General features: G+C 40.9%; 3 protein-coding genes across 3 annotated transcripts in view; 1 reads left to right on the top strand and 2 right to left on the bottom strand.

Moving 5' to 3' along the window:
• Positions 1 to 9302: 9302 nt before the first annotated feature.
• Positions 9303 to 18305, bottom strand: LOC124381276 (intelectin-like). The gene is made up of 11 exons (XM_046842739.1): positions 18275 to 18305; positions 17925 to 17991; positions 14848 to 14960; positions 14682 to 14747; positions 13607 to 13669; positions 13363 to 13494; positions 13123 to 13238; positions 12885 to 13043; positions 11194 to 11314; positions 10728 to 10831; positions 9303 to 9522 (listed from the first exon to the last, which is right to left on the bottom strand). The coding sequence occupies exons 1-11, from the start codon at positions 18288 to 18290 to the stop codon at positions 9370 to 9372; spliced, it is 1110 nt and encodes a 369-aa protein (XP_046698695.1). The 5' UTR covers positions 18291 to 18305; the 3' UTR covers positions 9303 to 9369.
• A 199-nt stretch (positions 18306 to 18504) lies between these two features.
• LOC124381278 (intelectin-like) lies at positions 18505 to 21134 on the top strand. The gene is made up of 9 exons (XM_046842740.1): positions 18505 to 18599; positions 18713 to 18778; positions 18901 to 18963; positions 19076 to 19207; positions 19332 to 19447; positions 19527 to 19685; positions 20202 to 20322; positions 20396 to 20499; positions 20872 to 21134. Exons 2-9 carry the CDS (start codon positions 18715 to 18717, stop codon positions 21022 to 21024), a joined length of 912 nt encoding a protein of 303 aa, XP_046698696.1. The 5' UTR covers positions 18505 to 18599; positions 18713 to 18714; the 3' UTR covers positions 21025 to 21134.
• A 1069-nt stretch (positions 21135 to 22203) lies between these two features.
• The window catches only part of LOC124381281 (protocadherin-9-like), an 8291-nt gene continuing 3791 nt past the window's right edge, over positions 22204 to 26703 (bottom strand). Inside the window, exon 2 of the mRNA XM_046842741.1 lies at positions 22204 to 26703. This exon is cut by the window's right edge and continues 145 nt beyond it. Within this exon, the coding sequence (XP_046698697.1) occupies positions 26310 to 26703 (394 nt within the window). The 3' untranslated portion in view covers positions 22204 to 26309.

Raw genomic sequence — 26703 nt, forward strand, 5'->3', positions numbered from 1 at the left:
AAACATAACCTTACATAAACTACTGGAATCAGTACAACCAGGAGAAACACTATAGAATAAAGAGAATAGACTATTGGGAATAATTTATTACATATTAATGGAAAGAAATACAGTACAGTGGAACCGCAGTGTACGAGTGTTTTAGTAAGAGCATATCGGTGTACAAACGGTTTCACTAATAAAAATCTGTGTAGGAGCACGAGCATATTTCAGGAAGATGAGCATTTGTTTTGACGCGTTTGGTTCCAGTCACGTGTTCTGCTCATCGCTCGTCAAGCCCGTCCCCATGCCGACGGAGGAAGAGAAATTGATTTGGTCTCAGACACTTAAAAATCTATTGTGAAGAAAAGCGAGACATGGTGAGGAGGTCACCAACCCTGAAGCTAGCTAGCGTGTCTCAGCCCAGGAAAAGGTTTGCTCTCCACTTCCAGACCAGTGAATACGAGCGGTACCACTGGATTACAGCCTCTGGGGGGCGCTGCACATTATGAGTCTGCATCTCTGGTGAGTAGGTTGTGTTTTATTTAGATTTTTATGTTTTTGTCATGTTATTAGATAAATATTGATTGTGAACTGCTCCAGATGTTGTAGGTGCACAGTTGTGGTTGTAGTGTAGAGGTTTGGAGTGTAACTGGGTTTGTTGTTTTAGTAAAATGGTTTTTACCTCCAGATGTAAAACGTCTCTCTGTAATGCCACATGTTGTTATATTGTGTGTTTGTATTGTATTGGTTTCTATAATTGTAATAGTGGTGTATTACGAAGTGGATGAATTGGTTTCTTTTGAAGTAATGGTTTATTTGCTGTAATTACACTATGCAGGCCTGGTTCACACACCTTCCTTCTTTGTACAGTGGATGATGAAATATATCAGCCACTTGAACTCTGAGAAGCATTTATGTAAATCAGTGGTTTCTGAGGCTGGTAATTCTAATAAACTTATCCTCTGCAGCAGAGGTAGCTCTTTCTCTTCCTGTGCTTGTACAGTCCTCATGAGAGCCTGGATTTCATATAGTGATCCAAGATGGTGGCGCTGTGTTTGGCCTGCCACTTGCTCCTCTGTTTTTTCATGTTTATTATTGCTACCATCTCATCGTTTATTGTGTATGATCGCACCACGCTGCTGGAACTGAGTTTTACAACTAATCGCCTCTTAAACACCCAGTCATTTAGACCACCACCGCCGCTGTTTTCATTAATTCCTCCTTTCCTGAGACGCCCTGTCTGTTTGCTACCAGGCAGGAAGCGCCGCAAAAGGCGCGGTCAGAGAGGCGGGTTACATGTCAGGCTGAGGACTCACCTGGATTTTCAGTCTCCGAGGTGTAAAGATTGACTAGGATTTGGCAATGCTCGAAGATCGCGGGAATGCTACCGATGTGTGTAGTGCTGTGTTGGAGGAGGTGGTCATTTTCCTGAAGCATCTCCAAGACTCCACAGGATTTGACTGGGATGGTTAAGGCACTGGGGTTGGATGGAGCGCCAGTAAGCTGGTGACCGAGGCGGAGGTGCTCATGTTCTACCGCTGATGGAGAACATTTCAGAATCATCTTCACACAGGATCCATTACTTACATCACAAATCAGTATAGCGTTCATTATTGCATGCCTGTGTGTGTGTGTGTGTGTGTGTGTGTGTGTGTGTGTGTGTGTGTGTGTGTGTGTGTGTGTGTGTTGGGGGTGGTTAGTGGCCTTGAATCCTGGTTTTATGAAATAATAAAACTATCAGCATCGATCTGAGTGTTTGTCAGCGATTCATTTACAGAAAGTGGAGCAGGTTTCTGAAGAAAACTTGCTGATGTGGTAATTAATAATATTTACTGTCATTATTATTAGTAAAAGTTGAAATTGACTGACATAAAGGTCCTGTTAATGATATTTTATCAGCACTACATAAAACCCTGTTAGACTCTACAGTCTGGATAACGCAGTGCCTCCTAAAAGAGATATAACTGGAGAGAAAACACTGGCGCTGTGGTAATGATCATTCACTCATTCAGAGAGCCTCCTGAAGAAAAGCTCTCAGTGCTGCTACAACCCATACCTACATGTTTCTTCTAACAGATCATTCTAGAAGCAAACAAACCTTTTCCAAACACTGGAACACACTCATTTCGTATTCTCTTTTAGCCACTAGATGTCGCTATTGTTTCTCTTTGCTCTCTGCTGACGGTTAGTATCACCACCTGAATACCTGGAGTCACTTAAATCACCTGTGGTCAGAGGTGGGAAGTAACGGAGTACAAATACTTCGTTACTGTAATTAAGTAGATTTTTCTGGTATCAGTTTTTTACCCCACTATTTATTTTTCAGACTTTTTACTTTTAATTACTACATTTTTACACAAATATCTGTACTTTTTACTTCTTACATTTTCCAAACCGGCTCGTTACTTTAGTTTTAATCCACTGATTTGGTGAAATATTTTTTTTATTTTCACTGTGCGCCAATTTCAGCTGAACAACTGATTTCCTGTTACTGCGCGTCTTTTTCAATCCACTGGTGTATAAAGTCCTGACTCTCACTCACCACAGATGTAGACTAGTTTATGGAGATAAGAATCAGCAGGCAGAAGCAGTAAGAAGTTTGGGGTTAATGTGGATGAGACAGAGGGAGTCAGTGATGAGAACATGACTGAGAACAGACACATTCCTGATCATCATCATCTTTTCTCTGCTTGTGTTCTATATGTGGATCTTCAGCCTGCATACATTCATTAGATAACATCATTTTAATTAGTTTTGTATTTATATATATATATATATATATATATATATATATATATATATATATATATATATATATATATATATTGCTGTCAAAATTAAAATTATTTTAAACGGCACGACATTTTTTACTTAGATATAAAATAAATAAATAAACTCCAGATAAAAATATTTTTAATCAGTAAACTTTTGTTTTATTTCTGAGTCTCAAATCAAACACAAATCCGCTATGTTGTACACAATTTACCCTCTAGGTGGCGTTTTGTGGGTTTTTCCCTCATAATGGCGACACAAACTTAAATTACTGTCTTTATTGATCGTACAGATAAAAACAATTCATCATTTAAATCTGTAAAATGTCTATAATTTTATATATAAAAGCTTCCTGACTTGATTTGAAGAGGTGCAGTTTCTCCGGTATCACCTCATTAACTGTCCGTGTGGAAACATAGCAAAGGCTCTTAATGATGTCCACACGTCTCTGCACTGTTATAGCCTTAATATTTAATCACTGTACATATGCTTACATACATATATAGTAATGCCATTAGTGATCTATGATGAAAGACTTTCCTGGTTTGATTCTTTCCTCTAGTTTCATATTGAACATTATAAGAAGTTTTTAAAAACAGAACAATAAAAGGTCATTAAAATTGGTTGCTGGTAAATCATGGTATATCAGTGGTGCAGGTGTTGGAGATGTGGTTCTTGTACCTGAGTCACCTCTCATAGACTTCGAGTAACTGAGAGAATGAACAGGAAGGAGAAGTTTTGACTCTCTACCATCATGATCTAAGAGAAAACGAGTGGTCTCTTAACTATAGAAAAACCAAGAGTCCACTAAGCAAAGCCTTGTTTGTCACCCCTCTGGTAGTGTAGTGGTTAGTGATGCGGCCTCTGCTATCTGACTCACCCGGTTCAATTCCTATCCCTTAGGTTTCCTTTAAATTGTTTAAAAAGTTTTATAAAAGAACCAAAAAAGGTCCTAAAAGTCAAGTTCTTGCAGGAGATCCTGTGGCTCAATTGGAAGAGCTTTACCTCTGGGTTGAGAGGTTGCTGGTTCAAACCCCAGCCAGGACTCAAAGTTAAGAGTGTGGAAGGTTCCAGTGACTGTAGTGAGGAAGGTGTCAGAAATGGCTGCGTGGCAGGTCGGTTGTTGACGGTTTCCAAGGGCGTATCCTGAACCAGGGGGGCAATAATCAGGCGTCTGCCCCCCTGGCAGCTGAGAAGCTGAAAACAGGGGGTTATGAAGCAAAAACATCCAAAAAATGTATCAACATAGGCTCCAGGCAAAAATTTTTTTTATATTTTTTTTTTTTTTCTTCTCCCCTAAATGCAAAACTATCATACTCAGTTTTGTTTTATTTTTTTTTTTGTCTGAGGCTGTAACCCAGCAGGTCTTCACAGCCTTCATTCACAGTCACCCACTCATTGCTCACCACACACCAATTTCCACACAACTTACCCAGTGTGGGGACAAGCCAGATTTGAACCAGCAACCTCTGAGCTCAGAGGCAAGGCTTTTACCACAAAGCCATCAAGTCCCACAACACACCTTCTTTTTTTTGGGGGTTTATCCTTCGTTTCGTGCTTCAAAGCAAGAAATTCAGACCAGAAAGAAACACAGAAAGCAGGATTCAAACCCTGAACCCCACCAACAGCAAGACACCAGTCTTAACCCACTGAACCATCAGGAAGGACAGGCTATGCCAATTGTTTAGAGCAGGTCTATCTTTTCTTTCAAACCATTAACACAAGAATATAATGCTAAAGACAGACTTAGGAAGCAAACCCATATCGTGACTAGCAGGGACAAAGCAGGAGTTGAACCCTGATTCACACCATTAGAGAGGCGCCAGCATTAACCCACTGAACCATCAGGAAGGACAAGCTGGGAAGCTTGATTAGAGCAGGTCTATCTTTCTTTTTAACATATCAAAACAAGAAAATGAATACATAGGAATCAGGAATTTAACCTACCTCATGACTAGCAGACAGAAAGCCAGGTTTGAACCCTGACCACCAACATTAGCAAAGTACCAGCCTTAACCCACTAAGCCATCAGGAAAAAACAGGATGGGAAGCTTGATTAGAGCAGGTCTATCTTTCTTTTCAAACCATCAACACAAGAATTTAACGCTAAAGAAAGATGTAGGAAGCGAATACAGATGTAAGTAGCACAAGTTGAACCCACATTGTAAATAGCAGGAAAATAGCAGGATTCGAACCATGATCCCCACCACCAGCGAGACACCAACGTTAACACATTGAACCATCGGTGAGGACAGGCTAGGAAGCTTGTTTAGAGCAGGTCTATCGTTCTTTTCAACCCATCAAAAACAAAAATATATCGCTAAAGAAAGATGTAGGAAGTGAATCCTGATCGTGACTGGCAGACAGAAAGCAGGATTCGAACCCTGAACCACACCAAAAGCAAGAAACCTGATTTAACCCACTGAACCATTAGGGAAGACAGGCCTGAAAGATTGTTTAGAGCAGGTCTATCTACCTTTAAACCATCAACACAAGAATATAAAGCTAAAGAAAGATTTAGGAAGCAGGAACATAACCGACATCGCAACTAGCAGGCTTCAAACCCTGATCCTCACCATCAGCGAGTCACCAGCCTTAATCCGATGAACCATGGAAGAGATCAGACTGGGATGCATGTTTAGATGAGGCACAAGCCATAAACCACTGAGCGACCACTGCTGAAAAGCATGTGTGCTTTTTGGAGGGTTCATACTTTGTTTCATGCCATCGCAGTAAGAAAGAAGGCATGTAGGACTGGCTTTGAAACCTTATCACCAGCGTGGACTATATTAAGGACCATGTTCAGGCACAAACCTTAACCCACTGAGCTACCACAGAAGTGTTTTTGTTTGGTGGAGTTATCTTTCATTAAAGAGCAGGAAATCAAGAAATTAATCCAACACAGAAAGGACAGAATTGAAATGTTTTTAGAGTGAACAAGGTCCAGAAGTTTTATTTACCAACACAGAAACCACCAGCTCGAGCAGGAATTAAACTCTCAAACTCATCCTCATGGGGACCTTGACATTATCCCACTAGGCTATCACATCCATCCATCCATCCATCCATCCATCCATCTATCTATCTATCTATCTATCTATCTATCTATCTATCTATCTATCTATCTATCTATCTATCTATCTATCTATCTATCTATCTATCTATCTATCTATCTATCTATCTAATATGATGTGAGGTCAGTTAACAGCTAAAACAGGTAGAAGTAATAACTACTTTTTACTGAAGTACATGTCTGAGCCAAAACTTCTTTACTTTCACTTGAGTAAAAAATTATAATCAGTTCTTCAACTTTTACCCAAATATTTTAAAACATGAGGATCTGTACTTCTACTTAAGTAAAGGATGTGTGTACTTTTGCCACCTCTGCCTGTGGTCATTAAACTAGCACCAGTGCCCCAGTTTCTTTGACTGGTTTTTGATGTTGCATTCCTTCATTGTGTTTTGTTCCCCTGTGTCTTCAGCCTTATTTTGAGTTTTTGACTTAAGAAGAAGCTGTTTGTTCTAGATCTACCCTTTACCCTTTACACCCTTTTTTTCATTTCCTTTTTTAACTTCCTCTTTTCATTCTTTGGACACGTTTTTGCTGTTATGGACTATGAACTGTTATTTCACTTGAGCATCAAAGTTTATTAGTAGAATCAGGCTGTCACTCAGTTCTGGACTGTAGCAGAACACTTATTTATGTGCTAGTCCTTATCACGTACATGTGTGTGTGTGTGTGTGTGTGTGTGTGTGTGTGTGTGTGTGTGTGTGTGTGTGTGTGTGTGTGTGTGTGTGTGTGTGTGTGCACTGATAAACTATACACATTAAATGCTGCTCTGTGCTTAATCTCAGATATATAGAGACACACCCCCAAACTGCCATATATGCTAAAAGCCGTTTCTTGATTTTATAGCTTCAGTCTGTTGGCCCAGGGGGAAAATGAGATGGTGTTCCTCATTCCTCATTACTTAAATGAAATGCAGTGCAGTGTTAGTGAGTGTTGTGAAAGTGCACAGGATCGTTGTTCAGCCCACAGCAGGTTGGGGAAATATCACATTCTGCATCAATGTCTTAGTGACCTGCCCTGAAAATCTCAGACAAAAGATGGCTTGTATATGATTAGATATCAGATTGTATCTGTCTCAGCTTCCTGCATCTTCCAGTGAACTCCACAGTCTGCCATTTCTACTCTCATTTCTCACTCTACAGTTTCAGCAGCATTGTTTACATCAATCAGTAAAGAGACAGAAACATGACCTTTACTTTCTACCCCCTATTCTTTACATAACGTTTATATGAGTTATGTGTAGTTACAATAAGAAAATCATTATTTATGATCGTCATGTCAGAGGCATTTCACACATACAGGTTACAGTTTAATGAACACAATAGCAACAGGACAAAATTGAATGAAATCTGGGACGGCAAAGAGTTGAGATGATTGACCATTGGAAATTACAGAACAGGTGAGAGGTTCGGGGGATGGAGCTCATGGGGGTGGTGTTTGAAAGCTGTAGTGTTTGTGAAGAATGAGTTTGGCCTCAGCGATAATTTATACAACTGAACAGTTCAGGATTAAGGCTAGAGGTTTTCTCTGGCCGATGAGAATATTTATGCTGATTTCTTTTGGACGGTATATTTTTGGCCGAATTTTTCTTCCTTTATCTCAGAAAATCTAACAGTTAAACTAACAGGTAAGAGCAAAACAAGAAGGAACACTGGCGACATCTGGTGGCCAAAAGACAATACAACATGAGTCTTAAATCCGGACAGCACGAAGATCGAGTAACACAAAGAGCCACGACTGTGATCAGAGACCAACAGCAGGTCATTCAGCACTTTTACACTGTAGGTGTGAGCAGAACGTTGTTTTGAAGAGTTGTTTTGATGTTGGCCTTTCTAACTTGGGGTTTGATAGCTGCTAGTGTAAATGATTTAGGTGCATAACCAGTGTTTAGAAAAGGTTTGATTGCCTCCAAAATGTTCTGTTTAAAGAAACGTAGATAAGGGATCATAGCAGCACTGGAAACTTTTCTAGAACTCAGGAGGCTCTGAATTTCTGACTGTCCCGTTTTTTTTTTTTTCCAAATTTTTTTTATTGAAAAATCAACATTGACAGATACAAAAATGTAAACAGAAATTCTCAGTTTTTTCTTTTTAAACAAACACAGAAAGAAAACACCCCCACCCCCCAAAACACAGACAAAACCCCAGACAAAGACACACACACACACACACACACACACACACACACACACACGCGCGCACGCACACACACCCCACATCCCCCTGCTTAAACAACTGAAGAAACAGAACAAAGGTCATGCATACAGTCCAATTTTGACCACTTTAGATCTTTAACCAGGTAGCACCCGTAGTCTCCTAAAATAAGAAATAACAGGTTGCCACTTGCAAAAAAAAGTGCCAGTAGAACCCCTCAGTGTATATTTTATTTTCTCCAACTTAAAAAAAAACATTAAGTCTTTAAACCACCGAGAGATGGAAGGACATCCTATTGTTTTCCAGTGAAGAAGTATGCAACGTCTGGCCAATAAAAATGAGAAAGCTAAAACATCTTTGTGTGCAGAACTCAGTGATACCGACTCGGTAACCCCAAATATAGCGATCAGTGGGCATGCCGTCAATTGCACTCCAAATATGGAGGACATAATACTGAAAAAACCTGTCCAGAATGCATGCAATTTCGGGCACAGAAAAAACATATGACTCAAATGACAGGGGGAAGCATGACATCTGTCACATCTGTCCTCAACCCCAGGATAGATCTTTGCCTGCTTCGATTTGGAAAGATGAATTCTGTACAAAACCTTAAACTGAATGAGGCTGAGGCGGGCACAGGAAGTGGTAGTTCGTATCCTATCCACGGCCTTCTCCCACCGTTCATCGCCAAACTGCAGCCCCAACTCCTCCTCCCATGCGGTCCTGGTTTTATCTGTATTACAGCTATTGAGAGATAAAATAAAACTGTATATCCGGGAAATCAAACCAGGCTGGTGTGGGGCAAACATGACTAAACTCTCCCAAGGTTGCTTGGGGGGTACAGAGGGAAAATTGGGAAGGCATTTAGATACAAAGCTGCGGACTTGGAGATATCGAAAAAAATGAGCTGTAGGCAGCCCATACTCCAAGGTGAGTGTCCCGTTTTAAGGTGTGTGAATAATCATTACCACAGTGCTTGCGTTTCCTATCAAATTAGATTTTTTTTTAGGAGGCACTGTGTTAAAAGGGTTTTATGTGATGCTAATAGAATGTTTACAGGACCTTCTTGACCGTGTACTACTACAAAATATTGTTAATTTAAATCTGAAAGTCTTCTTCTGAAACCGCTTTGTATAACAGCAATATACATCGTCTTAAGCAGCTCTACAGGAGTAAATACATTTCATCCTTCACCACTTTCTGTGAACACCAGAAATCCAGAAAAATACCAAAAAAGGTAATAGCTTTCATCTTAAACTAAAATTCTTATTATAACCCTGAAAGCGAGAGAAAAACCAGAAGGAAAGCAAAATTATGAACAAAAGTAAATTTAAGATTATAATTTTTATGATTACAGATTACGCTCCAACACATTCTCTGGAATGTTCTCCATCAGCGGTAGAAGATGAGCACCGCCGCCTCGGTCACCTGCTTACTGGCGCTCCATCCAACTCCAGCGCCGTAACCGTCCCAGTCAAATCCTGTGAAATCTCCACACTGTCTCGGAGACGCTTCAGGAAAATAACCACCTCCTCCAATACAGCACTACACACACACACACACACACACACACACACACACAATACATTGAGTTTTCACAATCAAAGCTTCTTGATGTGATTTTTTCCAAACTTGTCATAACCAGTAGTAAGCATCAGGTTTTAATTGGGGTTGGAAGTGTAAAATATTGGTCTCTAGCAGGGTCACAGAGACCAAAAACACAAAAAAAAGTCACACAAAATCCTAATACACAACACAAAATACTTCACAACATGAAGGAGAAGGGCCAAGCTGAGCAAAAACAACAAAACAAAAAATACAAAGAAACTAGAATTTACACAGAGTAACTTGAGATATTTCTGGAGCCCCAGAAGACAAACCACAAAAGACAGAGCACATAAAATTAACAACCAGGCAGAAGAAACAAACTGAGACAAAAGGCGAACTTAAATATACTGGGGGTGACTGAACACAGGGGGAACCAATTGGTAATTAATGACGGACACTCTGGCGACATCTAGTGGGGAAACGGAAGACACACAAAGCGAAAATCCGAATAGGAAACCCAGAAACTAAGAGCAAGAACTAACATCTCATGATATGTCAGCCTCTTTCTCAGAATAGAACCTGACTAGCTGTTAGCCGCTAACTTGTTTTTACTGTTTATAAACTCTAATCGAATTTGTTTTGTTTGACTTTATTTTCTCTTCACTTTTTTAGGAAAGTTAAACAAGCAGTGGACGTTTTGGAGACAAGGTGAGGGAGGTGAGATTGAGATGGTTTGGACATGTGCAGAGGAGGGACATGGGGTATATCAGTAGGAGAATGCTGAGGATGGAGACACCAGGAAGGAGGAAAAGAGGAAGACCAAGGAGGAGGTATATGGATGTGGTGAAGGAAGACATGCAGGTAGTTGGTGTGACAGAGGCAGATGTAGAGGACAGAGGGTATGGAGACGGATGATCCGCTGTGGCGCCCCCTAATGGGAGCAGCCGAAAGAAGAGGAAGAAACAAGCAGAGTTATTTTGTTGTGATCTTCTGAGATTTCTGTCACTTTCTCACCAAATAACAGTCAAATGTGTTTGTTTTAAAAATCTTTTTGGATAAAGGTGTTTTTGAAAGCTTCTGTTAAATCATCTAGAAAATAAAGATCTCAGACAGGCAGCGGTCTTCTCAAAGAGACAGGATTCATCTCAGAAGTGCCCTGACACATTAATAATATTTAAAATATAAATTAATCTCATTCTCACGTGTTCATTGTTGCAGCCTGTAGGTTTCACTCCTGAGCAGATCGCCAGCGCCGCCCCCTCCGTGTTCATGGCTCGGAATGTGATGAATCCGGGTTGAGTTTGCACTGAGAGACGTTTAAAATGAATAAAATACTCAGTGTGTAATAATGACTCATTGATTCAATTCTTAAGGATTTACAAATAAATACGAACATTTTATTAGATTAGAAAATGATCCAATGTTCTACATCCAACACTTACAGATTAATAACATTCAAATGAGTATAGTAGCTACTGACTATATAACTGCTACTGAAGCAGCTAATCCTTGTACAATCACTGTCAGACTTAATGATGAGCTATCTCGCTAACAGCACGCACTAAACAGAACAAACTGTAATAAATATGAAATAGAAAAGTAATAAGTGAAAGTCAAATACATTTTTAGAAAAATGATACAACTTGTTTCGAGTGTGTTCTAATCCACCTCTGATGTTGGGTCCGTAAAGGTTATGGTTGGAAATGGTGTTTCCCACATCGTACACTACAGGAACAGAGGGGCCGTGGTTAGCAGGGCAGCTTCCTACTCCAAATTTCACTGGAAATATCTGAAACCAGGAGAAACGTGAATGAGTTTTGTAGAAGTGAATGTTGAGTGAATGGAGGGTGGAGCCAAGAGAAGTGAGCGGTGATGATTATACACATTAAAAATGTACCCTAATTGCAGTGGACGTGTGAACTTTTACTAACAGTGTTTTTATTTTCAGCGAGCTCTGTAAAGTGAAGTGAAGTAAAGCAGGAATAAAATCCCCTTTTTGTGTTTTCCAAATTCAACATCTTTTTACTGATTTATCTAAAAAAAAACATGACAAAAGAGATTTTACTGAATGTTCATTAACATCCACCAGACTCAACATCAGTCCTACCAGGACCTGTTCCAACGAGCAGGAGTATCAGTTCCAGGTCCTGCAACAAACCAAGTACTCTGGACCCTGGTCCAGTTGGTGAGTACTCAAGCAACAGCCCTGCTGTGTGTGGCGGCCATGCCCTACCTCAGCTTGCCAAGATGGGACAACAGGGTGACAGGACTTGAAAATAATTTGCGACAGGCGCAATAATGTCAATCCCAGTTAGAATATAGAAGCGTTTGGCTATGTTAGATTTCACAGACGAAATAAAGTGCTCCCACATTAAGCTGTAAATTACTGTCAAGTAGCAAAGGCCCATTGCGGTAAGAAGGTAGTTAGCGATTATGAGAGAAGACAAACAAACAGAGGCAGGGCACTTACCACCAAAATCCCCCTAAACAACCCAAAAGAGGTTCTTCACATGGCTTTGTCATGGGAAGAGGTAAATCTAAACAGCAGTTAAATTCACCCCAGTGGAGGTTGCAGTCCGAATATTCTGATGTGTTTTTACTTCAGTCTCAGTAACTTTATTAAACCCCACATAGAGATGCCCCCAGGGTTAGTTGGTACACAACAATCTATATTATTTAGCCAAGCATAAGAACTAGTGGTGAGGGATGGTCAAAATGCAAAGGCTTTGCAAATCTCATCATCTACTGTACATAACACCATCAAAAGATTCAGAGAGACTGGAGCAATCTCAGTGCATAAGGGACGAGGTTGAAGACCTTTGTTGGATGACCGTGGTCTTCGGGCCCTCAGACGACACTGCTTCACTCATCGGCATGATTGTGTCATTGATGCTATTATATGGGCTCAGGAATACTTCCAGGAACCACTGTCAGTAAACACAATCTGCCCTGCCATCTGCAGATGCACTCTAAAACTCTATCATGCAAAAAGGAAGGCATATGTGAACATGGTCCAGAAGCGCTATCGTGTCCTGGGGGCCAAGGCTCATTTAAAATGGACTGTTTTAAAGTGGAAAAGTGTTCTATGGTCAAACGAGTCCAAATTTGACGTTCTTGTTGGAAATCATAAACGCCGTGTCCTCCGGGCTGAAGAGGAGGGGGAGCTTCCAGCGTGTTATCAGTGATGTCTGATCTTATCTATGTTACTATTACTATACACTTTTATATATGAACATGCTATCGGTGTTATATGATGTCAAAGTAATGATGGATGAGCTGTAGATGAACATTAATAGCTCCACATTTTAACTGATCTGCAGCAGCTACAGCTGACAAAACTGACAAGTGTTTTGTGTCACCTTGAAGAGATTGTAGAGGTTTCCACTGTAGCTATTGAGGAATTTGGTCTCTGTGTGGTAGCGCAGGAATGATTTCACTTTCCACTGATCCACTCTCTCGTTATTGGGAACGTGCCACACCGCCACGTCCTCCGCTGTGATGTCATAATACCCAGGATTCTGTGGGGTAAAGTACAAAGATGAAGAAGAGGAAGAAGAAGATTTTCCTCATCATGTGGGAACTTATTTTGATCTGAACCTTGAAGTCGTCGCTGGTTGCAGCTTCTGCAGTGCCGAATGTGACGGTGTTACTCCACGATCCGTCTCCCTCAGGTACATTTGGACTTCCACCCTGCTGACTGGACCAGCGATCACCTTCACATCAGAGTTACACAAACGTTACAGGAGGAACATCACAGTAACGTTACAGGAACATCAGAGGAGGATTAGAGGAGCTTTAGAGTTTATGAGAATACACACATAAAGCTGGAGCACTGACCGGTGGTGCATTTCCCGTACATGTTGTTCTCATGAACGCTGGCCACCAGAGTCCATCCTCCTCCTGCAGTCGTCATGTCACAGTACGTCTGATACACCACACCGCTCGCCGTGCTCAGGTAATAAAGACCATCTGCAACAACATGCATCAGAAATCAACACAGTCTTCCACACTGTAGTGCTGAGGGAGGATCTGATACTCTTCTTCACTCAGACGTGTAGTGATGTGATGAAAGAACACACACCTGTACTGAAACCAAATCTTTGTTTCAGCTCTTTGCAGCTCCTCGGAGTGGAATATTCCAGTTCTGCAGAAAGAAATGTGATGTTTATAATAATTAAAACTTTCTTTCGGCTTCTCCCGTTAGGGGTCGCCACAGCGGATCCTCCGCACGTTTGATTTGGCATGTTTTTATGCTGGATGCCCTTCCTAACGCAACCCTCCCCAATTTATCCGGGCTTGGGACCGGCACTGAGAGTGGCTGGGGATGGTTCCCTGACCGGGAATCGAAGCCGGGTCGCAGCGGTGGGAGCGCTGCGTCTTAACCACTAGACCACCAGGGGACCATTGAGGTTTATAATAATTAATCACCTTTATTGCCAAGAATCATGGGTTACATGTACGAGGAATTTGTCATGGTGTGCTGGTGCTTTATAAATATAAACAATCTATAAAAAACTAGGAAAATAAAATAATCAAGTTATAAATACAGATACAGTTGTACAATGCAGGGTATGTCAAAGTGAGGCAGTGCAAAAGTATAATAATAATCATAATATTGATACACTGATCAGGCAGAACATTAGGACCACCTGCCTAATATTGTGTTGGTCCTCTTTTGCTGCCAAAACATAACCTGTCGAGCATCAACAACATGATCTTCTTCAGCATGAAGAGATAATCAGTGTTATTCACTTCATCAGTCATAATGTCTGATCAGTGTATAAGGGAACTGACCTCTGCATCTGTAGGTACTTTAATGCTTCACTGTATTTAATTGTTGTTGGAGGCACACAATTGTATCAGACGTCTTTGGATGCAGGAGAATGAAATTTTCCCTTCGCTTGAACTAGGAGACCCAAACCTGTCCCTGCATGACAATACCCCTGTACACAAATCCAGCTCCATCAACATCTGCTTTACATGGTTTGGAAGATCGTGAGTGGCTGCTATACCTTTGGGGTGAATTGGAATGCTGACAGCAAACCATATATACATATATAAAGGTGTGAAGAACCACTGTTTCTGGTGGTTTTGCTCTTAATATTATTATTATTATTAACAAAATGAACAGTAAACCAGTATCAGTGATTTCATACCTTTAAGAGACACAGAGAGGTCGATGGATGCAAACGTCGCAAGCAGAACGATCCAGTTCATCATCTCTGTGATGAAAATATACAAATTGCCCGAGTAAATCAGAAACATCAAGACACGCTCACACGAAGAAAGCTAATCAGGCTAACAGAGATTGGTGTCACTCACCAGAAGTTGTTGGTCCTGAGGTTCTCAGATCTTCAGTGATTCTACACACAAGAAGTTGGTAGAGCAGTGAATTGTCGGGTACTGAGGTGGACTTCAGCAGGGTTCTTATAGCTCTTTCATTGAGAGACAGTGGGGATTTTTTTTTTTAGACATATTAGGTTTGTCTTTGGTTTTATGTTCAAAGCTTTGAAATCAAAGTTGTCAACTCATTATTCATCAGGAAATGGATATTTATGTTACCTTTAGAATTTGCATATTACAGAGGAGATGGATAATCATTACCATCAGACTGTAAATTATATAACCTCCTCAAGATCCTGTTAGCGGCAGTCTACTGTCCTGAGAATTTACTTACTGTGACATTGATTAGCATCTAATCCATGTTCTGAAGACGGCGGTTTGGGTGTAACAAGCGGTCAGACCAGAACATAAGCCTCATCATAGTACAGCGACTGGTTAAAGTGGTGAATGACCTTCTACAGGCCTCTGCTCAGGGCTGTGTACCCTTGCTTATGTTGCTTTATCATTAGGCAGCTTTGGACACCAGTGATCATAATCTTAGTCTTGATGGACTGGGAGGTGATGGAGTTAAAGGAATGGAATTCTGGCTCCTGTCCATTCTGACTGATGGATATCAGTTTGAAGATATAAATTGTAGCTTCTCTCTATGTGTACTGTCTATTTGTTACCTGTCTTGTTAAATGTAGGTTGTATATGTCGTTGTGCTTTGCACATTGCTGCCTGGCTGAATGACAATGAAGTTCACTTTGACTTTGACTTGACAGCAGTGGCAGCTTGGTGGCGCTGGAATCTGAACTTTTTTTATACAAAAGGTCAACATCTTAACCACTGAGGTCCACTATCCCTGGATCTACATTAACACATGAAGATATTGAGATTAGCCACGAAGATGAATTCGGACTGCAGTTAATATGTACAGTCTCACTACAGTTTAGATCTTCAGTTGCCATAAACAATTTTACACTCGATTTCTATTAATCCAACATTTTAGACTTCATATAAACCTAAGATAAATGCAAATGCAGTAAAAGTCAAGACAAGTCAGAAAACAGCAGGCAGAATTATACATATAAAAAAAGGCAGATGTAAAACGATTACTGTTGTTCATCCCTGGTGATTTATATCCACATCAAGATCTTTGGATTTGTTCACTGCACATAACCTTGGGGGTAACCATGCAATTCATCTCCCTTTTCTTCATACATTACAACTCTAACATTGTTATTCAGATCAGTTTCTCCTTTACAACATCAGCAGATTTAGTCAGTTTCTATCCACACAGGCCACTCAGGTGGTGTTCAGGTGCTTGTTCATCATCTCAAGACTGGACTTCTGCACCTACTTCCTGGCAGATCTGCCTTTGACAGACATTCAACCTCTGCAACTGATCCAGAATGCAACTGCATGACTTGTTTTTAACATGTATAGGTTCTCCCACCCCACCCCACTTCTACACTCCCTCCACAAGCTTCCTGTAACTGGTACATCTGATTTAAAACACACTTACAAAGCTAAAAAACAGAAACCAGAAACCCTCTACCTCTCAGCATTTATCTGATCTCACACTGCTCCACACTCCCTCTGATCCTTTGCCACTGCTCGACTGCTCCCACCTCTCTCAGGGTACCAGGTAAAGATGCTTCCAGAACCTTCTCTGGTATGGCACTGAAGTGGTGAAACAAACTGATGTCCAAAAGTCTCTAGTAGCCTTCAAACTATGTCTAAAGACCTCCTTCTTCCAGCACTATTTATAGTAATGGTGAAAATGGGCTTTTTACATATACAAAGGGAAATTCTTTCTTCGCATATCCCAGTGATGTTGGGAAGCTGGGCTTGGAATCCAGGGTCACCCATGATATAGGGGAGGACAGAGGGTTAAGGGCCTTGCTCAAGGGCCCAACTGGCAGCTTGGTGATTCTTGGGCTTGAACTCATATCCTTCTAAGTAGTAACCCAGAGCCTTAACCACTGAGGTACCACTTAGAAGTTCTCTTAAAAATAAAACTTCCAACAGAGTTTGACTGGAGGTATTCTTCATCGGTGTTCTAATGAACCAGGATCTAAATGTATTTGTTGATCTCAAAGGTCTCAAAGCACTTTTGTAAGTCGCTCAGGATAAAAGAAGCATCTGCCAAATACTCTAAATGCAAATGTCAATGATTAAAAAAAGAACATGAACTGAGAAAAGTGGAGTGAGAACAAAAGAAACAAACAAGATCAAAAGCCAGGACATCAGACATGGAAGAAAAGGTTTGATATGAGGCAGAGAGAAAAGCAACTAAACTCAATTCTTCTCCATGAACAAAGAAACCACTGGGGTCTACATTTACACAATAATCACAGGGCAAACTCCAAACAGGTGCACACAATAAGGACTTGTGTAGGAAATAACTAATGACCACGCAAGAAATTATACACAAATCCCACATGACAAACACACAGAACTACATGAACACAATATGATACTACATAATACTACATGAAGCACTGTGAGCTGAAATACTGCCATTTGGTTCCTCTCAAGGTTTCCCCTTCTCATTTCATCTTGAGTTTTCCTCATCATAATTATAAAATAAATCATGGCCACACTTTAGTCACTCCCACTACTCCCAGGGTTTGTTTTCTTTTGCCCCAGGACTCATTACATGGAGAAATTCAAGCTTTGTTCCACCCAACAGTGAGCTGCATAGCGATCCTGCACACCTTCATCATACTTTTATAACCATTACAATGTGTTTAATGTGTTACAACACACACACACACACACACACACACACACACACACACACACACACACACACACACACAATAATTGAACATATGACAAGCTGAAACTCTGTGCTTGTTAAACCTGGTCTTAGTCGTAATGATACATTTGAAGTATAATGTTATATGAGTTATAATTATTGCATATAAAAGTTTTATAAAATGAATCTGTATTTGATTAAAGATCTTCAGTATGTTAATGATTATACAGCATGTCAAAATATTGTACGCCTGTTTATTAGTGGTTGTTATTGAAGGTGTGATCTGTGGGGTTCTGTGTTATCGCCTTACATTATTGGTGTTGTATCTACTGTGACCCTGTGGTTCTGCACAGCTGCTTTATTATCCACCTCTGAACCTGAAGACAGAAACAAAAACAGAACAGAAAGTTGTCGGCCAACAAATAGAGATCAGCGACAGGAAGTGCAACATCAGCAACAAAAATACCACAAACCCAAAAAAATACAAGTGGAGTGACCCCTGTTTTCTCCAAAGTGTCGTAACTGAAAATTTCCCAAAGTGACCCTGTGAACCTGCAGTGAGTTAAATATACAGATGCGCATTTATGTTTCAATGATGCATCCAGAGTAGAAAATAATAAATAAATAAAATTATAAATAAATAAATAAATATATACACACCAATCAGAAATAACATTATGACCACCTGCCTAGTATTGTGTTAGTCAGCAGTGCAGGTTCTTCACCTCACCGCTTATTATTATTATTTCTCCAGGGATAATTTTGGGGTTGTACAGTACGGATCATCTCATCCAGCTGGACATGTTCAATGTGTGAGTTATAGCTTCTGTAATGACTGGATTTAAGTTAGAAAGGACATGAGAACAGGACATCCTCATTTTCACACACACACACACACACACACACACACACACACACACACAGAGTATAAAAGGCCCAGTTCATGTGCACTTCAGTACTGTGAGGATCCACATAAAGCCTTCAGGTGAGTCTTCAGTTTTATAAACGTAAACATTATAAGATATAAATATGCAGCGATTCTACAACATTAAAGCATTAAAAATGCACTGTATTATTTTTCCCTTGTTTTCCAATCAGAGATGGTGAACTGGACACTTCTGCTTGTGGCTCTGTCATGTGTAAAGTTCTCTGTATCTGGCAGAGGTGAGAATGTGTTTTTGGATCTACAGCTCCAGTAATAAAATGTTATATTACTGTAGAGGATTAGAATATAGAGTGATGATCAAAGCATCATTTAACACAATGTCTGACATTACTTTCTGCAGAACCAGAATATTTCAGTCCAAGGAGCTGCAAAGAGCTGATGCAGAGATACAAAACCAAGGAAGGTGTGTGTTCTTTCATCACATCACTACACGTCTGAGTGAAGAAGAGTATCAGATCCTCCCTCAGCACTACAGTGTGGAAGACTGTGTTGATTTCTGATGCATGTTGTTGCAGATGGTCTTTATTACCTGAGCACGGCGAGCGGTGTGGTGTATCAGACGTACTGTGACATGACGACTGCAGGAGGAGGATGGACTCTGGTGGCCAGCGTTCATGAGAACAACATGTACGGGAAATGCACCACCGGTCAGTGCTCCAGCTTTATGTGTGTATTCTCATAAACTCTAAAGCTCCTCTAATCCTCCTCTGATGTTCCTGTAACGTTACTGTGATGTTCCTCCTGTAACGTTTGTGTAACTCTGATGTGAAGGTGATCGCTGGTCCAGTCAGCAGGGTGGAAGTCCAAATGTACCTGATGGAGACGGATCGTGGAGTAACACCGTCACATTCGGCACTGCAGAAGCTGCAACCAGCGACGACTTCAAGGTTCAGATCAAAATAAGTTCCCACATGATGAGGAAAATCTTCTTCTTCCTCTTCTTCATCTTTGTACTTTACCCCACAGAATCCTGGGTATTATGACATCACAGCGGAGGACGTGGCGGTGTGGCACGTTCCCAATAACGAGAGAGTGGATCAGTGGAAAGTGAAATCATTCCTGCGCTACCACACAGAGACCAAATTCCTCAATAGCTACAGAGGAAACCTCTACAATCTCTTCAAGGTGACATGTCTTCTAGTGCTCATATATTGCTCATCTAACACTCATCTATTGCTTATCTAACATTTATCTAACACTAATCTATTGCTCATCTAATGCTCATCTAACATTTATCTACCGCTCATCTAACACTCGAATAAAACTCATCTAGCACTCATCACTCATCTATTGCTTATCTAATGCTCATCTAATGCTCAACAAACTCTCATCTAACTCTCATCTAACTCTCATCTAACACTCATCTAACACTCATTTAACACTCAGCTAACGCTCATCTAACGCTCATCTAACACTCATCTAACGCTAATCTAACGCTAATCTAACACTTATCTAACACTCATCCAACGCTCATCTAACACTTATCTAACATTCATCTAATGCTCATCTAACACTGATCTAATGCTCATCTAACACTGATCTAATGCTCATCTAACACTCATAACCTTTATGTAACATTTCTACAGTGTTCATATGAAACAGTGTATAGATCCAAGTGTTTCACGTTTCTCCTGTTTTCAGCAATTCCCAGTGAAGTTTGGAGTAGGAAGCTGTCCTGCTAACCACGGCCCCTCTGTTCCTGTAGTGTACGATGTGGGAAACACCAAATCCAACCATAACCTTTATGGACCCAACATCAGAGGTGGAGTCTTTACTTCAATGAGTTTAATATTTATTCCAGGACTGACATTGATGACTTGTAAACATCTCCACAGGGACGTCTGAACCCGGATTCATCACATTCCGAGCCATTAACACGGAGCGGGCGGCGCTGGCGATCTGCTCGGGTGTCAAACCCACAGGCTGCCACAATGAACACGTGAGAATAAAATCAGTTCATACAGCAATCACGTGACTCTTAATGTCCTCATCGATCCTCATCTGATGGAGCGATAACAGTTCAGTTCTTGTTATGTGGACTCGCTCTTCACCTGGACGCACACTGCATGGCAGAGGAAATCAGATGTCCCAATACTTTTGGGAATATCATGTATGTACTACGCGTGCTCCAATCCACACGAGATGGTGACATGATGGTGAACTGCACAATGCACAGAATAACTCTTTTCTTTTAAGGCTCTCTCTTCAGAGGAAATGTTTAAAGGTTCTAAATGTTCTACATGGGTATACAGAAGGTCATGTGATGTGTGTGTGTGTGTGTGTGTGTGTGTGTGTGTGTGTGTGTGTGTAGTGCTGTATTGGAGGATGTGGTTATTTTCCTGAAGCGTCTCCGAGACAGTGTGGAGATTTCACAGGATTTGACTGGGACGGTTACGGCACTGGAGTTGGATGGAGCGCCAGTAAGCAGGTGACCGAGGCGGCGGTGCTCATCTTCTACCGCTGAGATCCTCCTGATCACACCCCAGATCCTCCAGGCTGAATTGCAGATCACACATCTGATCAATAAAATATATTTCATGCAAATAAAATAATAAACAGCTGTGTGTCACTTGGTATATGGTGCATTATTACACCACAGAGCTGGATTCTGATTGGTCAGAGCGAGTCGATAATCTTCTAGATTCACATTAAAGCCCTCACAGTAATACTGATATACTCACTAATACTGTTTCTATAGAAACGGCTCATTTACAGAAACGTGGACGACACACACGTCTAATGACCAAATTAGAAAACTGATGTGAAGTTTTCTTAAAATAAGATGTTTATGCAACATGCATGAAAGAAGTTTCCAGTGTCAGCGATATGTACAGAAAGTCAGAGGTAAATCTGGACTGAACATCTACAGGACTGAGGAGCTTGTGTTTCTTTGTGGTTCATAAAGAACATGAATTTTTGTTTCTTACTGATAGAGAAAGAAAAAAATTCAAGCTGGTGATAAAAATAACAGTTTATAACCGCTATAAAGTTCATTAAACACTCATCTAACGTTCATCTAACACTCATCTTGTTCATTTAATGCTCATCTAACGTTCATCTAATGCTTATTTAGTGTTCATCAAACACTCATCTAATGCTCATCTAACATTCATCTAATGCTCATCTAACACTCATCTAATGCTCATCTAACATTCATCTAATGCTCATCTAACATTCATCTAATGCTCATCTAACACTCATCTAATGCTCATCTAACCATCATCTAATGCTCATCTAATGTTCATATGATGTTCATTAAATGCTCATCTAACACTCATCTAATGCTCATCTAACACTCATTCTATGCTCATCTCATGCTCATTTAACGTTCATTTAACAATCATCTAAAACTCATCTAATGCATATCTAAAGCTCACTTAACGTTCATCTGATGCTCATTTAATGCTCATCTAACACTCATCTAATGCTTATCTAATGCTCATCTAGCACTCATTTAACGTTTGGCTCTCCACTCTCAGAAACCACCTTCTTCTGATATTTAATTTTCTTGAAAGCCTTTTTGATGAGGAACCACTCATTTGTAGTGTTCCACACAGAACCTCCAGAGGAGTAACTGCAGAATTTCTGATCTTTCTAGAGGGACTCGTCTACAATCAGCACGACAACAAGAAAAGGTCGATGAGAAGTTTAAAAGAGATTTTAATGTCCAAAAAGTCAAACATGTACATATCTGTGACATCGCACCACCTCCAGACCCTCAGCGCTGATCATCACGAACACAAAGTGAGTCGAGTCACACATTCATCGATTCATCGCATCAAAGCAAAGTAAGAAAAATACGCTTTCCTCGTTAAGTGCAGATTAAACGCCGTTAGCATGCCGTTCGGGTTAAAGTTCATGGCCGTCTCTCGGTGTGTGACGGGACGTGAGTCGAGTGCTGGTTAAAAAAAAGCTTGCAGATGATTCATGATTCAGTTAAAGAGAAAAAACGTGCATTAGAAAAAGGAGAAGATACAGAGGAGTTCATTTCCACCTCAAACTGTACAGGAATAATTACACACTGCTCTAGAACAGCAGGTTTTAGCCTACAAACACACACACACACACACACACACACACACACACACACACACACACACACACAGAGTCATGTTTTAGTTTTTTTGGTTTCGGATCTCCAGACTCCACTCTGAAGCTGAATGAACTGATGGAAGGTGAAAGGAACGTGTTTATTTCAATCAAAGCTATGATGCTAATGCTAACACTAACATTTAAAGCCCCACCCCCTCACCCCTAGAGGGCATCGTTAGGTAACGATCATAATGCAAACAAAATGAGAAGTGGTTTTAGGCCACGCCCCCTACCTGAGTTGGACGCTGGTGTTGAGGGACACCAGACTGTGTGCTGAGAAGGAGATTTTTACTGTTTTTCTCTCTCTGAGTCCCTGTGTCTCTGTGTCTCTGTGTCCACTTCACTAAACCAGAGACCATAAACTTCTGGAGATGGTTAGCGACATTAGCATTACAGTAGCTCTAATAAATAAAAAAAAAGTTTTATTAAGTAATATATGAACAGCTTCTACTCAGGAACATGCAAAGAACCTGAGAAGTGCAGGATAAACGTATTCTTCTGCTGGCAATGATTTAGAAAATGCAGGGAGAAAGAAAGAGAGAATAAAAAGAGAAATAGGGAAAGTCGGACTCCAAAATCTCCTGACTAACCCACAGCCCCGCCCACTTGTAAAACAACTGACTGACACAAGCCCCACCCACTTGTAAAACAACTGACTGATACAAGCCCCGCCCACTTGTAAAACAATTCACAATCTAACCCCCGCCCACTGGTATAACAGCTTGAGTCTGTTCTAATTTGTAAAACAACTAAATGCCCCACCCACTTGTGATTGGTAAATAAGGCGGGGCTTGTGATTGGTGAATAAGGCGGGGCTTGTGATTGGTAAATAAGGCGGGGCTTGTGATTGGTGAATAAGGCGGGGATTGTGATTGGTAAAAAAGGCAGGGCTTGTGATTGGTAAAAAAGGCGGGGCTTGTGATTGGTCAGTTGATATATTAAATAAAAAAAGAAAGTGTTGGCGTATCTATGAAATGTTGATTTGGAGATCCTGTATATGGACACACACACACACACACACACACACACACACACACACACACACACATTTTTTTTTATTAAATCCCTTTGGGATCTTTTCTTCCTTTTTTTTTTTTGCAAAATGAGCGTTAGCTTCCAAGCATGCAGCGTCGGTCTTTACAGAAATTTGGTTTCCCACATCAAACAAAAAACAAATAAACAAACAAAACCAGATGAAATGTGGGATGGTGTCATTTAATGCCCTGAAATTTAGTGGAGGATCAGTTAGTTTAATAATGATATATAAATATATACACTATATAAATAGTGTGTGTGTGTGTGTGTGTGTGTGTGTGTGTGTGTGTGTGTGTGTGTATTTGTGAGATTATGCAGGCAAAATGCTACAGCTAATTCCTCTTACCATGGCTAGCATGAAGTTACTGTGTGTGTGTGTGTGTGTGTGTGTGTGTGTGTGTGTGTGTGTGTATGTACTGAAGTTTACAGTTCTTTTTCATTCCGTTTGTATTATTTCTCAGATTTTTTTTCTGAACAGCGTCCAGTGAAATCGCTTCATATTTTTTTGTTTGTCATCCAGAGAAAAAGTAACAGATGAAAAATACTGTATTACCTCCTCGTTTGTCTACTGATTCTATAAAAATTGTAGAGTTGAATATCATTTGAATACTTACATTTGATTGGTTAAGTGCTAAATGATTGTTTTAATTTTTTCTTTTTTCTTTTAACTTCACACTTTACATCTCTGATTGGCTGTGGCGGTCACATGTCCTGATCACATGTCCTGATCTCTCCCAGAGACAGGTGCCATTGGATCAGATGGGCGGGGCTTCTTGCAAGCAAACTTTATTTGATCAGCTAGCGTAGCCGGTGAGCTTAGCAACTGCTGTGTAAGTCTTATACTAACCCAAAGAAATGAAAGTCAAGTAAAAGTGCCACATCATAAGGCTTATGATTGGCTGATTGGCTCAGACATTAACCCCTAAACTCCGCCCATGATGATCCAGAAACACCAGTCAGTCCAAATGAAGACCCTGGTCCTTCCTGACATCATAAGTACCACAAGGGTATTTTTTTAGGCTAAAACTAGCAACCTTAAGCTAGCTTGCTATTAAACACCACGGCTTTGTTATCAGAATATCTAAGCTAAACATAAACAGCTAGCTGGATAATCGCTCAGTGAAATGAGGTAATAAATATTGCTAGCTGATTAGCATTATTATATAGCAAATGTTGTCAGTTAGTTAGCTACTTAGGATCATGCTAAAAAGTAATGTTAGCTTAACAGTGTAACTTTCAATTCTTTCTGTAAGGATGATGTCAGAGGAGACCACCATGTCCCACAGGATCCACATTGTCCACCAGGTCCACAGGGCTGACCAGGCCAGGTTCAGTTCTGTAAAAGTGCTCCCTCTCGCTCCACAGTGCCCCAGGAGGCCCAACATGCAGCTCATTACTTCTAAAGTCGTTTAAATAGTCCTTAAAGTAATCCAGTTTATAAACTCGTTTCAAATCCCCCATTTTTTTCCAGAATTTTTTTTCCATCTGCAGGAGACCAAACATGCAACGTTCAACAGTTTGGAACTTGTTTAAAGTCTGTAAGAGGACCTGTTCCTCCACCCAGCATTCACATCTCATCCATAGAAACGATGCAATGAGAAACATTCAGTTCCTGAGCGCCAAGTCCTGAAATTTCTGAAACTCACGGTTTGAGTTTGTGGCTCAGGTACAAACTCTTTGTGCAGGTGTGTGTACTGGTAGCTCAGGTGAGTGTACTGGTAGCTGAGGTGTGTGTACTGGTAGCTTAGGTGTGTGTACTGGTGTGTGTACTTGTAGCTGAGGTGTGTGTACTGGTAGCTGAGGTGTGTGTACTGGTAGCTCAGGTGAGTGTACTGGTAGCTCAGGTATATGTGTAGGATATAGGATAAGGTCAAAACTGGAAGTTTACAGTAGATTTGTATTTCAAGGTGAGAGCTGGTAGCTTCATGAAAGAAATGGTACCTCAGGTAAGAATTGGAAGCTCTGTTTTGTCAGGTCTGGGTTAGAAGGTCAAGCAACAGGTTTCTGGTGTGATGTGAATTTAAAACTGTATCGGATTGATATCTCTGTAGTAGATCTTAAATCTGAGGTGAGGCTGAAATTTGTAGTTTCAGGTATTCACATTTTTCATCTTTGATTTCTAACCGAGGTGGGACTCCGATATGGCGTAGATTTTTCGATTCCAATTTCGATTCGATTAGTGGCTCAGGTGAGAACCAGCAGCTCAGGTTTTTCAACCCTTTGGTGTGACATTAATATTTAAGGTTCAGATTCTTAGTTCAGGTGAAGTTCCTCTCTCAGGGGAGAGATACAGGTCTCAGGTACATATTTGTAACTCAGGAGGTCATATCTAGTGCATTTGCACTCTTAGATCTTTCTGCTTGTCTCTGAAATGTGAATTTGTATCTCAGGTGCATGTTTGAGTTTGTGTCTCAGGTGCTAGTGTGTTAACCGGGTGTGAGTTTTTCTCAGGTTTGAGTTTATATGTCAGGTATGAGTTTGTATCCAATGTGAAATTCTGTCTCAGGTATGAGCTTGCGTCCAAAGTGAGTTCGTATCTCTGGGGTGAGTTCGTATCTCAGGTGCAAAGTCGTATCTCAGGTTCGAGTTTGTGTCCCAGGTGAGGTCTGTCTCAGGAGTTCCTCACAGGTAAACTTCCCGGCGTGGAAGTGTCAGGCATGATGTTGTTTTGAAGTCTCCGCCCCCTGCCCGGGTCAGAGGAATGACCTCATGTTGGGGGGGCACATCTGAGTCATCAGCATGGCACTGCCCTCCAAACCTGGGGCTGATGAAGGTGTCGTATGATGCCGATGTCATCTTGCGATTCAGCAGGTTTCGGTTGTGATCGCCGATGTTCCTGTTGCGGTCACCGCGGCGACGGCCTGTGAGCGGATCGCCGTTGGCCAGAGGACTGCGTGTGTCGTCGGCCCCACCCCCACCGCTGCCTTGGTCTGAGCCATCGTCCTCCTCTCCTTCGTCTTCCTCTCGATCGCTGTTGTCGTGATTGTTGTTGTCATCGCCTGCCGAGGTGAAACTG

The sequence above is a fragment of the Silurus meridionalis genome, chromosome 28, assembly GCF_014805685.1.
Source record: "Silurus meridionalis isolate SWU-2019-XX chromosome 28, ASM1480568v1, whole genome shotgun sequence".
Classification (NCBI taxonomy): domain Eukaryota; kingdom Metazoa; phylum Chordata; class Actinopteri; order Siluriformes; family Siluridae; genus Silurus; species Silurus meridionalis.